Raw genomic sequence first — 14167 nt, 5'->3', positions numbered from 1 at the left:
AAATACCTAATTAAATTTACTCATTAGACGAATTAACGTCATCACTTCCATTATTTCTGTAGGACGCATATAATTTATTACAAGATAATTAACCGAAATGACAAATAAGATCGCTTTGACAGAACGTGGTGCAACAAATAAAAATATTCGCTCTTTTATTTTATTATTTTAATTAAATTCTACAACCAATATATTACAAAATTTAATCATCCGACGAATCAACGTCATCAAAATCGCTGAAGTCGTCCAAGTCATCGTCAATCTTAAGCGCGTTGAGTTTGCTTTTCAAATCTTCCTTTCTCTCCTCGTCATTCGTCGAATCTTCCTCACTTTTTTTGCTCATGTACCTCAAAAACGTCCTCCGTTTGCGTTCCGGAAGCGTATGTAGCAAATTCTTCATTTCGTTGTCCAGTTTGAGTTGTTCCTTTTCGTCCGGTTTTGTTGTAATAACTTCTTTCGTTTCACAACATTTTGTACAAACACCAAATTTTTTTCCACAGTCTGTACACATCACATGATACGCTTTCTTCACGTTTTTCTGATCACATCTGACACATTTTCGTGGCTGTGTGAGCGGTTTGTATTTTTTGTACTTTATTTTCCACTCGATTATTTCCTTGCAACGGACACAAACGTCGCTGATTTGGATGTTGTTAATGTTTTTCGTGCGTTGACTTGTGTCGTGGAGGGTGTTTTTGAAGGCGGTTTTGTTTTGATGTTTTTGGGAGCGACTCCTTTGGGCGTTACCTTTTTGGGTGCTCATTTTTTCTGGAACGAAAACGTAGCTAAATGGGCTTTTATGTCTTTAATCAATTTTTTTGTTAAAAAAACTCATTTTTATTGATTTCTTTGCCTATTTCAATTTCAAACTCTTTATTGAATTGTTGAATGACCTAAAGATAAACACGCCAATAAAAATCAAAAAAGGCAAAAATAATTAAAATATGTTCGGCAAAACTTTCTCATTTTCTGTTTGTTTTTAGCAAAACGCTCGAAAATGACAAAAAGAATAATAAAATAAAATAAATCTCAAAAAAACTGACAATTTAGTTTGAAAACTTCATTTTTGACAAAGTTGTTATTTGTTTGGCGCTACTGTTGAAAAAACTTTGTTTTTACTTCAAAAACGTGCTTAAACACTGTAAAAAGGCAAATTTAACATCATTTTTGACCTAATTTATAGTACATTAAAAACAAGTTTTATAAGACGAGTCTTAATCTTATTATGACATCGCTCTTGATAACGTTGCGTGCTTTAAGATGCCCATTGAAACATCAAAAGGGCGGCAAATTACAAAAAAAATATTTTCAAACAGTTTTTAACGAAATTTTGGATTTTTAACTGACTGACCACTATCTTTGAAGGAACTAATTATTATTGACTATTGTGTTTTAATTTCGAGAGAAAACCGTACATGCTAAAATACTTAAAAAAACGGCAAAATCCGACAGAAATTTCTAGATCAAAGATCAGTAAACTAAAAATTTTATTTTAAAATATGCTTATAAAAACGGGAAAGATTTGTTGGTTGTTTAGGGTAGGGAGTGTCTGATGAAGATTTAATAAAAAATCGAAACGTCGCAAAATTATAAATTTTAATTACTCCCTGCCCTAAACAACCAACATATATTTTCTGGTCATGTTGGCTGGTAAAGTTGAAACAAAATTTGAACAAAATTTTGTTTTGTGTTTTATTTTTTGACGAAATTACAATCAACTAAAATCGAGTGATACAACCAAAATTATATCGCTTCCGACCTAATTCTGTAATTGTTTAAAATACGTGCTTGCTTATGCAGTGGGAAAAGGCAAACTTATCTGATAACATAATTTTTGGCTTAATTTGATAAATCTTCGTCCTGTTTTTAACAAAATAATTTTGCGAAATAATAGTTCTTCTAACTCGCAATCATCAAAAAAAGTAAAAATAGTAATACAACTTCTAACACAACTCACCGACCATTTAGAACAAGACCACAATTTTTGCCAGTAATTTATTGTTATTCTGGCTTAATTCTTTACACAATTTTGGAGAAAATTGTGTATGCTGAGACTTTCAAACCAGACTAAATTAATATCATTAAAAAAACTAAAAATACACGTACAGTTTTCAAACAGCAGGGGTAGACATTGAAAAAGATGAAAATAATACATTTTCTACCAATTTATAGGTTTTGTCAGTTTATTTTTTGATGACATAAATATGGACTCAAACAAAAAAATAAGATCATGTTCGACCTAATTCCGCCACTTTCAAAGTAATTGTTTTGTTCAAAAACTAATAGTCACTATTGCTGTGTGAAAAATATAAAAACGGCAACGTCGCATTTTCTCTCAAAATTAGCTGTTATAAATTATTCATGCACTTCAAAATATCAAAATATTGATAGCTAATGCAATTTGTACTTTCAATGATAGAGATCTAATGATTAATAACTAAAATGCGACATATTTTTATAGATTCGAAACAGCTAATATGTATTTTCGACAAGTTTTTTGTTTTTCTGGTGATATTGTTAATGCTTGGTTTTCACATCAAAAACGTGGTTAAACACTGTAAAAAGGCAAATTAAATATTATTTTTTAACTTTACTTGAAATATCTCCGCCCGTTTTGGATAAAATTTTGCGAAATCATTATTTCTAACTGACATACGTTATAAAACACACGAAAACATCAGAAATGATGTAGTTTCCAACAAAAAAAATGTACTGATTTTTCAAAACAAAATCACTGTTATTGAACTAATTAAACTTTTTTGACTTACTTTTTGTAAAATTTCGAGATCAAATCGCATCTGATGTAACAAAATCTCATAAAACCAAAGATTTGGTTTTAAAATATGCTTAGACGTTAAAAACGGTAAAAATAACAGAATGTTCTACCAAATTGTTTTTTCAGATTATCTTTTGACGAAATTTCGATCAAATGCCAACCGAAATCGAAAGAAATAAACAAAATAAGTAATTCTAGGTATAACTCTTGGTCTAATTTCGAAAATGCACAAAAAAAATTTAACCATCGAAATACGAAGAGATTTAAAAAGAAAAAAATGCAAAAATCCAAAAGTCTGTTTTATAAGATAGATAATAACCAAAATGGGAAATAAACACCAAACCATAATGTCAAATTTTTATTGGTTAAATAAACATTTTCTAGATTTATTTCGATTTTTGTATGCTTTCTCGACTCTTGGCTAAAACTTTCGACTCCAGTTTCTTTATTTCTTCCATTTGGTTCGTTAGTAATTTTTCCAGTTCCTTGGTCTTCTTGCCAATCAACTTAAATTGCTTCTGTTGTTGCGTGATGTATTGTAAAGTTTCATTTTTAGCAATTTCACTAAGAGTATGAACAGTAGTAGCAAAAGTATTCAACTGTTGGCTCAAATCAGTAGCTATACTTCTATATTCGGGCAATTCGTCCCATTTTGCCGACATAGCACCCACTTTTGTGGCTTCGTCAATAATTTCGATTTGTTTTTGTAAACATTCCTTGTAAGCTTTGCTTGTTTCCAGAATATGATCGCGGAAGGAATTCATCAGTTGCGTAATTGCTACTTCACCCTTCTCACAAGCTGCCTTTAAGTGCAAATCAAAATTATCCATTGTGTCTTTTGAGCGCTCTTTTGAGAAAATTGGATAGGAAGTAACAAGAAAGAGCTTTGGTGTGTTTCTGACTTTAGGCAGAGTATATAGAGGTCGTAAAACTCTTCGGAAAATGGTTTTTGAAGCGAACAATCTGCCGATCATTTTCGGGTGTTTAAAAGTGTTATCGGCAAAAATTTAGGACATTATGAATGAAGTTACCTGAAATCCAGTAATAGTGTTACGTTTCTTCAAAGCAAATTTAGATCTTTATGTGTTGAAAAGTGTCAAATGTGTCAAAAAATAAGTGACATTGAATTTTTTAAAATTAGCAGTTGGTACAAAAAGCAATCACCTTTCAAGTGATAAAAAATTAAGAAAACATTGCACTGAGTCGTAGGTTTTCAAAGTTTGGATCCTCTTTGGTTGATACTATATAATATTTATTTTCAATTGGCATTTTGGTTTTCAGCTATAATTTGCTAGGTTTGGTCCAGACACAGTAATTTTGTTGCTAATCTGGTTATTCTGCAAAAACCTTGAAAATGTTTTAATGATTTTTTAAAAATAACTGCTGTAGTTGCTTATGCGGTTACAACAAAAAGCCAATAATTTATTTTGAGATTTATTACTATTTAAAAATCAAATACTTCCTCAAACATTCAGTAGAATTATCTTCTTTCATTGCGCACAGGTCAAAAACCATTAAAGATGGTATGATTTTTTGCTTTTTCAAGCTAAAACGCTACATAACTTCCGTTTTTTTCACGAGAATGTGTTAAACCAAGTAAAAACGTCAAAAAAAGTTTTTGCATTTTTCATTTTGCACTTTTCTTAGTCAGACTAGAAAATTGTTTTGAAAAAATAAGCCAAACAATTTGCCAATTAGTTAAAAATGGTAATATTGGTTTTTGGGAAGATTTCACTAAACCTAGTCGAAAAATCAAGAAACTAGTTTGAAAATGACTTTATTTCGTTAAAAACAAGCCAAAATTTTTTTTAAGAGCGTTGAATGCAATTTTGAAAAGAAAAGTATGTCTTTTTCACTAAAACTAATTAGTAATTATCCTTTTTAAACCAGAGACTCACAGCAACAACCCGCAACGCGCCAGAAAATCACAAAAATAAATTCAAATTTAAATGAAAGTTTCACCCGATTTAGCACTTTTCTAAAATTAGACTAAAAAAACGCTAATTTATTTTCAAAATAGTGCAATTTTTACCTTTATCCACATTCAATTCAAATGAGTTTTTAATTCATAATTTTAGTTTTCTACGCAAAAATCTTAAACGAAAGGTCACCAAATAAGATCGAAAATGAAATCATTTTTCAAGCATATTGCCTGTTTTCACCTAGACTTTCAATAATTATCTCGGAAAATTTGCTCAAACACAAGCCAAAAAAATTTACAAATAAAAAAATTGTTTGGCTTTTTGCATGATTTTACTAAACCGGAACGAAAAATCACTAAAGTGGCTACAAATAATTCACTTTTCTAGCCATTTTAGTGACTTCTTTTTTCTTGTGTTTTAGAAAGTTTGTCACTTTGGTCAGATAGAGATGCAATTAATTTAGAAAATTTCACAAAATCTGATCGTAAGTTAACACATTTACGTTTATTCTTTTTTTGTTGGCAACATTTTAAGCCTTCTTTCTAATATCTGAATCCTAGATTATAAACACTATTTTAAAACACGCTTCCCATAACAACGTGTTTTAAATTAATGTTTTCACTATTTTAATACACGCTTCCCATTGCAACGTGTTTTAAATTAAAATGTTCCAACAAAAAAAAATTGAATAACATACGAAATCACTTAAGGCCTCGGTTGTGTCTAGGTATGTAACTCGCACACGTATAACGACAGCCCTCAAATTTTAAGTTTGTGTTTTCGCACTCGTATTATTAATAACTACACAGGACGGTCCAGCTCAGCTCTAGTCTTCTGTTGCTCAGTTATTAGTAAAGCTGGATTTTTGATGTTTTGATGTTTATACTGTAGGACGTATTTCAGGAAAATATTTTTGATTATACTGAGTGTCTCAAAAAAGTATAACGTCATAACAATTTTTTTAACAGCATGCTATTATTTTTAGTGCTCATTAGAATGCCTTTCTAGGTTCTTACATGTCTCTAAAGTTTTTCTTAAATCGGTTCAGGGATTACTGTTAAAAAATTAAAAAACAAAAAAATCGATTTACACCTTAGTTTTTTAAAAGTTAATAAAAAATAGAAACGGCGCTTTCTTTATGGCACTATTACTACGTACATTTTGAACAACGTCTAACAGAATTACTTATTATTATTATGTTTGATTGATCTGAATTACTACAGGGTGTTACAATTTATTTTCAATTTTTTTAAAGTTTATAGTGCCTTTTATTTTGCTTTATTTCAAATGGCAACCCCGGCTCATTTTTATACCATTCGATGCGGAATTAAAAAAGCAACACTTTTTGTGATTACAACCATTTTGCAAATCATAACACATTCGGGATTATTCCCAAGTCTTAACCATGTTCGACTTTTGTCATAGACGCTATGAGTTTTTAGCAAATAACACCGAATGTGTTAATTTGCAATAGAGTTTTTTAATTCCGCATCGATTACATAAAAAGAAACGGTGTTGAAGCCATCTCTTTTTTCGAGCATTAAAGCGTCTTTTTGATGTAAAACCCTTCACAAAGATTTGTTAAATCAAGCCAAATAAGGTCGAAAAAGCCATGGCTTTTCTAGTGTTTTTTCCATTTTCAAGTTTTCAACCAGACATAATTATTTCGGAAAATTTCCTCAAAAACAAAAAGCAAAAACCGCAACTTAATTAGAACATACCTAGTGTTCATTGTTTGTTTTTTGCGAAACACTAAACTAAAAAAATCACTAAATTATTCGTTTGTTTTAGCACGTTTATCAGATAGATTATGGGTACAAATTAAAAGCACAGTATTTTATTTAAACGACAAGTATTTTTAATAAGTAAAAATAATAATTGCACAGTAAAAATAATAAATGCACAGTAAATGACAGCATCTCAAAACTACAGCGTGTAGAATTCCACCTTTCGAGTTTTACGGTTTCGAGTTTAATCGTTTGAGGGGTATGTTTTCTTGTAGTTCGCAAAGCCCCAGCCTGCAAGCTAGCTACTGAGCGTTTATTATTTAAACTGTGCGAACTGAAGCTAGATACTTTTGCAAATACGATTTTTTTACTGGACAAATTTTAATAAAACACTGCGTGGTTTACTTGTCGTTTAAATTTTTTACTGTGCAAAAATGAATTAATTACTGATCGTTTATTATTTTTTACTGATCAAAATCGAATTTATTACTGATCGCTTTATTACTACCCATAGATTATTGCACAAAAATTTCACTACAAACAAAGCCTAAAAGTAGAGAATTCATTAATTAATTTGTTTTAAACCTAGAGACTTATTTACTTTCCTAAATTTTGCACAAAGCCACAAATTACTTGTTTCACTCCATTAGCCTCAAGATAAGCCAAAAAAAACACCAAATTTTGTTGTAAAGATGCTATTATACAAAGCGATCAAAAATCCTTCTATCTAATCTTAGAAATTAAAGGACGTATTAGCTGTTCCAAAACTATAAAAACGCCAACATCGCATTTTACCGGACTATTTTTGTAAATAAGGTTGATAAAATTGTAAAATAGTTATTAATCATTGGATCTCTCATTGAAACAAAAATTGCATTAGCTATTATTTCTTCGAAGTGCATGAATAATTTATAACAGCTAATTATGAGATAAAATGCGAGGTTACTGTTTTTATAGTTATGAAACAGTTAATAATAACTTAATAAGTGACGTTATTATACGTAATAATATTAATATTATACGAAAAAGAAGTATTTTACGTTTGTATCAGCCTTATTTAAAAAAAAATAATTGGGTAAAATGCATCGTTTGACATTTACATAATACTTTAGAACCACCTAATAGCCCAGTCAAATTAGACAAATCGGTGGAAAAAATTCCTAGACAGTTGGAGTTTTTTTTAAAAGCTTCCTTTACTACCAAATGTCTACTCAAGTGTAAAGAAAACTTTTTAAAAAAATTCCATCTCACTAGGAATTTTGTCCACCGATGGCCTTATTTTTGAATAATTTGACTGAGAATATTTTCGATAGTTTCAGAGCAGTCTGTATCACATTTTTATTCTTCTGACATTTTATTATTTCATGGAGCATGGAATAATTAAAACTAATTATTGCGCCAAACATGCAAAAAATTATTGCAATTCCATTAGAAAATCAAAAATGGAATAAAACCAGAATTTTATCAAAGACTGAGCAAACTCGATTGAGTATACGTAAACTATAAATACAATAAAAATTAGTTCCTTAACAGATAAGAGTAGTAATTTAATAATTGGCCCCCGACAATGGAAAAAACCAAAATTTGTATCTTTGATATTAGATCCTTGAATCACCACAGCCCCAGCACGTGCGTCGAGCACGATCTAGTGGGCCGCGCGGACACGTGAAGGTGATTTTGACAGTTAACCTAAAAATTCCGATTTTTCCTTCACAATGTCTTAAACCGCCTCAAATTAAGTCAAAAAATCACAAAATGCGTTGGTTATTTAACGTCTATGAGACGTTCCTAATTCGCCACCCCAAAGTGACACAGGCCGTCCAAACGGGCCTCCTCATGGGTGCCGGGGACGTGATTTCGCAAGTTTTTGTCGAAGAACAGCCGGTAAAAAAGTTAAATTACAAAAGAACACTTCAATTCGTTACCGTGGGGGCCTTCTACATCGTAAGTAATCAAGGGGAAATGTGCACTCACCTCTCTAATAAACAACAATCACATTACAGGGACCTGCATTGACGGTTTGGTACCGCGTTTTGGATAAATATGTAGGAAAAAGCGGGAAACGTGTTGCGATTACGAAAGTAGCGCTCGATCAGATTTGTTTCGCTCCGGTGTGTCTTTTGGGGTTTATGGTTAGTATAGGGGCCTTGCAGGGGAAGAGAGTCGAGGAGGTGAAGCATGCGATAAAAGAAACATATCCCGATATTTTATTCGCTAATTATAAGTTGTGGCCAGCGGCTCAAACCATTAATTTCTATTTTGTACCATTGCAGTATCAAGTTTTGTATGCTCAGGTTGTTGCGTTGTTCTGGAATGTGTATCTTTGTTTCAAGACTAAACCAGACAAATAATTTTTCATATTATTATTTTTTATTTATATTTTATGTCAGGACCAAAGCATTTTTTTAGTTTTTTTTTTGTATTATTACTTACGTGAATGTTGACAATGTTCCTTAAGGCTAAATAAATAAAATATGCATTGACTCTTGATTTTGCAAATCAGGTTTTTTTGGTATCTAGATTATTGAGAACATTCATATCAACATATACTTATAGATATGTACAAAAGTATACGAATATATCAATTAATTAATTATTTCCTTCTTTTATATCGTGTAAGTATACAGGATATCCGTTTTTCGAGCTATACTATGGGAATCTCTGTTATTATAAAAGATACGAGATCGGTTAAATTAAGGCAAAGTTGCGCATTTTTATGCTGATCGATTTTCTGCAAAAAAATTTAATATGTCGTTTAGTTTTATTTTAGTTTAGTTTAATTTAGCTTTTGAATTAATGGAAAAAAAGGATATTTGTAATTTTCGTTTTTATTTTTTCAAGCGAAAACCAAATAAATTTGGCGTTTTTTTAGTTTTGAAACAGCTAATAGACGTTTTTAACTAGGACATTTTTCAGGCACTTTTTTTACAAGGAATCTAAATCTGCCATCGTAGTTTCCAATGCATTCTTGATGGCAGAGTTAGGTACAACACTGAACTTTAGTTTAGTTCTTTTGGTTTTCGCTTTAAAAAATAAAAACGAAAATTATAAATTTCTGTTTTTTTCCATAATTGCCAAAATTCAAAAACTAAAAATGACACATCAAATTTTCTTTCTTATACTTTGCGTTTATAATACGATTATTAACGTCTATCAGAAGGAGTCGTTTATGGTTACATTAAAGTACAGTGTACTTTAATAATTTTAGGGATATTTAGTTTTCAAGTGTTTCATCGATAATTTGTGGAATACACGTCCGATCGATTTAATCATCATTTCTTCTTTATTTATTATTTCTTACCGTTACCATCTAACACAAAATTCCCTAGACGTCAAAAAATTTTTTTAATTAAAATAGGAAAACATAGCATAAAATACTCGTTTTATAAAGCTTTTGACGCTCTCATCCCATATAAAACTCGCCTGCGACTCATCTTTAACTTGGGATTCGTGTGCCAAATCAACTCTTATAAAACTTGTTTTTCAATGTACTATTAGAAAATCGTTTAGCATTAAAACCTCGTATCTCTGATAATAACTGAGATTCCCATGGTGTAGCTCGAAAAACGGACATTCTGTAATAGCCTATTAGCTGTTGCAAAACTATGTAAACGCCAACGTCGCTTTTTCTCTCAAAATTAGTTATTATAAATTATTTGTGCACTTTAAAAATTACTAGCTAATTTAATTTATAGTTTCAAGAAGTGATCTAACTATTATTAATAAACATTTTATTTATTTTTATTAACCTAATTTAAAAATAAAATTAAAATTTGGTAAAATGCCACGTTGGCGTTTAGATAGCTTTGAAGCAGCTAATATACGGGTGTTAGGAAAAGACAACAGAATTTCAGCTCATAAAAGTGCTAAATAATAATTGCACGTCTATCTGTAAAATGAACAAAAAAAAAAGAAAAATAATGTACTTAACGTGTTTAAACTAATTATTAAATAATAATATTATAATAATAAATAATAATTATTATTATGGGCTATTTTTTGGTTTGTTTTTAAGAAACCTCAGAAAAATTTTGGGTTTTTAGTTTAAAAACTGTCTTAAAAACTTATGAAAGGTGAAAATAAAAAGACTTTTTTCTGACAAATTTATATTGTTTATTAAGGACAAGAATTCCTCTGTTTCGCACCTGATAAGTGTCAAAAAGTCATTTGCTGTCACATATTTTATGTACTCTACGACAACTGGCCAGGAAAGGGTCCAGTCAGTGGCGGCGCGCTTTATAATTAATAATTTATTTGTTCCTCCAGATTAGAGGACACACGTTATTTTAAACTGATTCTCATGCAAAATTTTCTGCTGACTTCGAATCTAAACTTAGGGTTTTGATTTGGAATTGTCTTTATTATGAAACGTTTCTGTGGAAGTTTTTGAAAAACAAAAATTGATCAAATTTTGTGTTTACATCGTCATATCTTCCTTAAGGATAAAGCTACAAATTTTAGTATTCTTGCAAAATATTGCTCAGTGCATGTGGATTCTAACGAACACTCGGCAAGTTATTGCAATTATGTTACTGTGATATGCGCTTGAAGTGTATTGTCGCGTATCTCCCTTTGTACTCGTAGTGTTGCCCAATTTTCTGTTTTTTTTTTCTTAAAACTAAAAGTTGTGTATTTACGTTAAAAACTACATTCATTGAGCAATCTTTGGCAAAAAACTAAGTTTCTAGCTTTATCCACAAGGAAGATATGACGATGTAAATGAAATATTTGACCAATTTTTAGTTTTGCAAGAATTTTTACAATAATATTTTTCATGATAAAGGCAACTCCAAATTGAAAAACTAAATTCTAGTTCAAAATTTTGCATAAGAATAAGTGTTTAGTAAACGAGTCTTTTTTAAGGTAAGTGCTTACCGATCATAATTCACGACAATGAATGTATGTACCACACTGATTTGAAGCGAGCGCACAATAAAAGGATTGTTGATATCATAGGGCAGTATCGCAAATTCGTTTTAAGATTTTTACCAGTTAACGATTGACAATGCTAAGTTAAAACAAAAGCAGCTTTAATCCCAAGAGTCCTCTCCAGGTGCAAAAGTAATTTATTTTCTCTTTAACGCATAATATTGATGGTAAACAATGTTCAGAGTACACTAATTTTTTTCAGTTATCAGGATTGTTTTCTGAATTAAATAAACCACTCTAAAACACTTTTGCACTTACAGCCCGAGTAAAAAAATGTATCCTGTAAATAACTTTCAAAAACGTTTCTTAAAACGGTTGTAAAACACCGAGGAAAATGGTTGAAATTCGACCCTTTTTAGCGTCGGTATTCTCCCCCGTAAATACAAAGTGAATTTGATTGTGAAAAAAGTAAAGGTAAGAAAGAAAAGGCAAATCCAACACCATGTTTGCCTTAATTTGAAAACTTTTGACTTATTTTCCAGATAATTTTATGAAATATACTTGCACTTTTTGCTGACAAACGTGCTAGAACACGTGAAAAAATCAGCAAGAATGTATTTTATTTACAAACAATCCAGTAATTTTCTATCGATTTTTGTTGAAGTTTTTACTGAAAAATGTGCAAAAATTACACAAAACACGAAAATAATATAATGTTCGATCTGATTTCGTTGATTTCGCGATTTGCATTCCAATTTAATAAAATCTCATTAAAAACCAGAAAACAGGTCTTTTTAATCTATTTTAGCTTACTTATAACAAGTTTAATTGAGAAATTGCAAAATGCACAAAAAATACAATTTATTTTCGAATTGGTTTAATAAAATCTAATAAATTATTGTAGCATACATATTGCACAATAATCTAGTGATTTATTTTTGTACCTATTTTCGATTATTTTTTACGTGAGATACTTATTTGCGTTTTTAACTGAAGGCAAGAACACACACAAAAGAAACAAAAATGATGTCATTTCCAATTTCGACCAAGTTGTTAAAATTTATATAAAAATCCCTCATTTATTTTTTTTATTTATACTCATGAAAATTGGTATTTAGGCATTACGTTGTAAATGTAGAAAAGGTGTTTTAGGATTTTCAAAAAATCAACCCCTAAGGCTAATTGGGATGTTAAAGTTAAACTGAAATATATGAATTTATCGGTTTGTTTTTTTTACACAGGAACATTTAGGGATTGTGGGTTCGGAACTTTCAAAACTATTCAATTATTTGCTTAGCGTGACATGAAAACAAATTAATGCGCCATTTTTTTTATTATTTTTTAATTCCATTTATTTTGTACATTATATGATACACATCAGTAACAGAAGACATCTACATTTTAAAAATGTAATTCTTAAACACATTATAAAATATACTATATATTTTGTGTCTTTTTAAACGTAACATTTAATAATTATTTAGCTACTAAGAAAGTACAGATGTGAACAAATAGTCGTTGTAGGTCCACAAATATACATCATTCAGATCAAACCCTCTCCTTACAAACATTGTGGACACTTATTTCACTTAATAAAAAAATATCAACATTCAATCATGTTATATAAGATTCAAGAAGGTAGATTAATTTAGGTACATTTATGCTTTTTAATACTGTATAGGCCGATAAGCGTCAACTGAACCATTTCACAAGCAAATTAAATAAAACAGCACAAGTGCCTCAACAAACAAAGATCGTAGTCACGGATGTTGAATTACTTTTCCACGTTATGAAATAAAATGAAGTCAATTTGTGTTGGTTTTGGCCATTTTGGAGGCACTTGTGCCACTACTTTATCAGACTGGCATTGCTCTACTTTTTGATTTCTCCAATTCGAACTAAATTAAAGAAAGAACAAAGCAATAGGTATTGAAGATTTCACCGACACTTATTTAATTCGATGAATTCTTCGCTTGATTTATACATTATTGTCGTAAGTTCCGGAAGCTCGTGATTGGAGAAATGCCCTTTTTCCTAATGAGAGTAAGATTTGTCGGTTTCTGTTAGCCCCTTCTTTGGCCTTCTTTCTTGCAATTTCCAATAATAGTCTGTTGCGAAGAACGTCCAACGAATTCACAATCGAGAGAGAAGCTCCGGACTCGCCCAAAGCACCTGCTCTTTTGCTTCGGGATTCGGGGCTCAATTTATTCTGCAAAATTTAAACACATAAATCACTTGCACAAATGCTGGGCTAATTTAATTCAAAGTTTCAAACGCGAAAAAGCCACTAGGAAGATGCAGTTAAACCAAGTTGAAATTAATAAATGCGTTCAGCAAATAGTCAGGGATAACTTAGCGTGATTTGAGGAGACAAATTGGTAAATTGAATAGGAAGAACTAATTGAGTTATTTCACTCGAATTTTATGGTGTAGATGGACGAGTTATGCAAACTCCGGTTTATTTGGATAAGAGAGGGATAATCTCATTTGTATCAGGGTTTTGTGTGCAAGATCTTTGCAATCCCTTTTACGGAAACTCGGTAGACTACAAATTTATTGAGAATGTGTTTGGAATATTTACGTATACTTCATGGATAATTGGTCGACTTGGAAGTAAGTAAAACAACACATGATTTTATGTCTAGAGGATTACATTTTACAAGTTTTGGTAATCTGCAGTTGTTTCAACTCCAAATCTAAGAAATTCATTTTTTTTATATTCATTTGTCGATTTTTGAACAAATGGGGCAGATACTCGACAATAATTTTAGTTTAGTACAGCTGATGTACTTTTAATTTTCCATCGAATAAGAAAGGTTTATTGTTCTATCTTATCGAGCAAAGTGCTAAACTAAACTAATCTTTTCAGAATT

The 14167-nt window shown here is 30.6% G+C and overlaps 3 protein-coding genes across 6 annotated transcripts in view; 1 reads left to right on the top strand and 2 right to left on the bottom strand.

Moving 5' to 3' along the window:
* Positions 1-146: 146 nt before the first annotated feature.
* On the bottom strand, positions 147-8536 carry LOC662031 (uncharacterized protein). 2 transcript variants are annotated; one of them, XM_968156.4, is made up of 2 exons: positions 8400-8536; positions 147-768 (listed from the first exon to the last, which is right to left on the bottom strand). In XM_968156.4, the coding sequence occupies exon 2, from the start codon at positions 761-763 to the stop codon at positions 203-205; it is 561 nt and encodes a 186-aa protein (XP_973249.1). In that variant the 5' UTR covers positions 764-768; positions 8400-8536; the 3' UTR covers positions 147-202. The 2 variants fall into 2 exon arrangements, 1 of the variants encoding a protein (XP_973249.1); XR_010334302.1 differs by lacking the exon at positions 147-768 and adding an exon at positions 3120-3807 and having other exon boundaries at positions 8400-8493.
* On the top strand, positions 8055-8908 carry Mpv17 (Mitochondrial inner membrane protein MPV17). Its single transcript, XM_968079.4, has 2 exons — positions 8055-8369; positions 8429-8908. The coding sequence occupies exons 1-2, from the start codon at positions 8181-8183 to the stop codon at positions 8774-8776; spliced, it is 537 nt and encodes a 178-aa protein (XP_973172.1). The 5' UTR covers positions 8055-8180; the 3' UTR covers positions 8777-8908.
* A 3700-nt stretch (positions 8909-12608) lies between these two features.
* Dh44 (Diuretic hormone 44) overlaps positions 12609-14167 on the bottom strand; it is a 123910-nt gene continuing 122351 nt past the window's right edge. For all 3 annotated transcript variants that reach the window (XM_015979666.2, XM_015979669.2, XM_008201878.3), the window contains one exon: positions 12609-13503. In XM_015979666.2, coding sequence (XP_015835152.1) covers positions 13273-13503 — 231 coding nt within the window. In that variant the 3' untranslated portion in view covers positions 12609-13272. The remainder of the gene's footprint in view (positions 13504-14167) is intronic.

This window comes from Tribolium castaneum, chromosome 5 (genome assembly GCF_031307605.1).
Source record: "Tribolium castaneum strain GA2 chromosome 5, icTriCast1.1, whole genome shotgun sequence".
Taxonomy (NCBI): domain Eukaryota; kingdom Metazoa; phylum Arthropoda; class Insecta; order Coleoptera; family Tenebrionidae; genus Tribolium; species Tribolium castaneum.
This window is presented reverse-complemented; position numbering and strand designations above follow the sequence as displayed.

Bases quoted from the DNA above. Each gene is read 5' to 3' on its own strand.
- Mpv17 (XM_968079.4), top strand. From the start codon at position 8,181: ATGCGTTGGTTATTTAACGTCTATGAGACGTTCCTAATTCGCCACCCC. The intron at 8,370-8,428 runs GTAAGTAATCAA...ATCACATTACAG, and splicing joins CCGTGGGGGCCTTCTACATC to GGACCTGCATTGACGGTTTG.
- LOC662031 (XM_968156.4), bottom strand. From the start codon at position 763: ATGAGCACCCAAAAAGGTAACGCCCAAAGGAGTCGCTCCCAAAAACAT.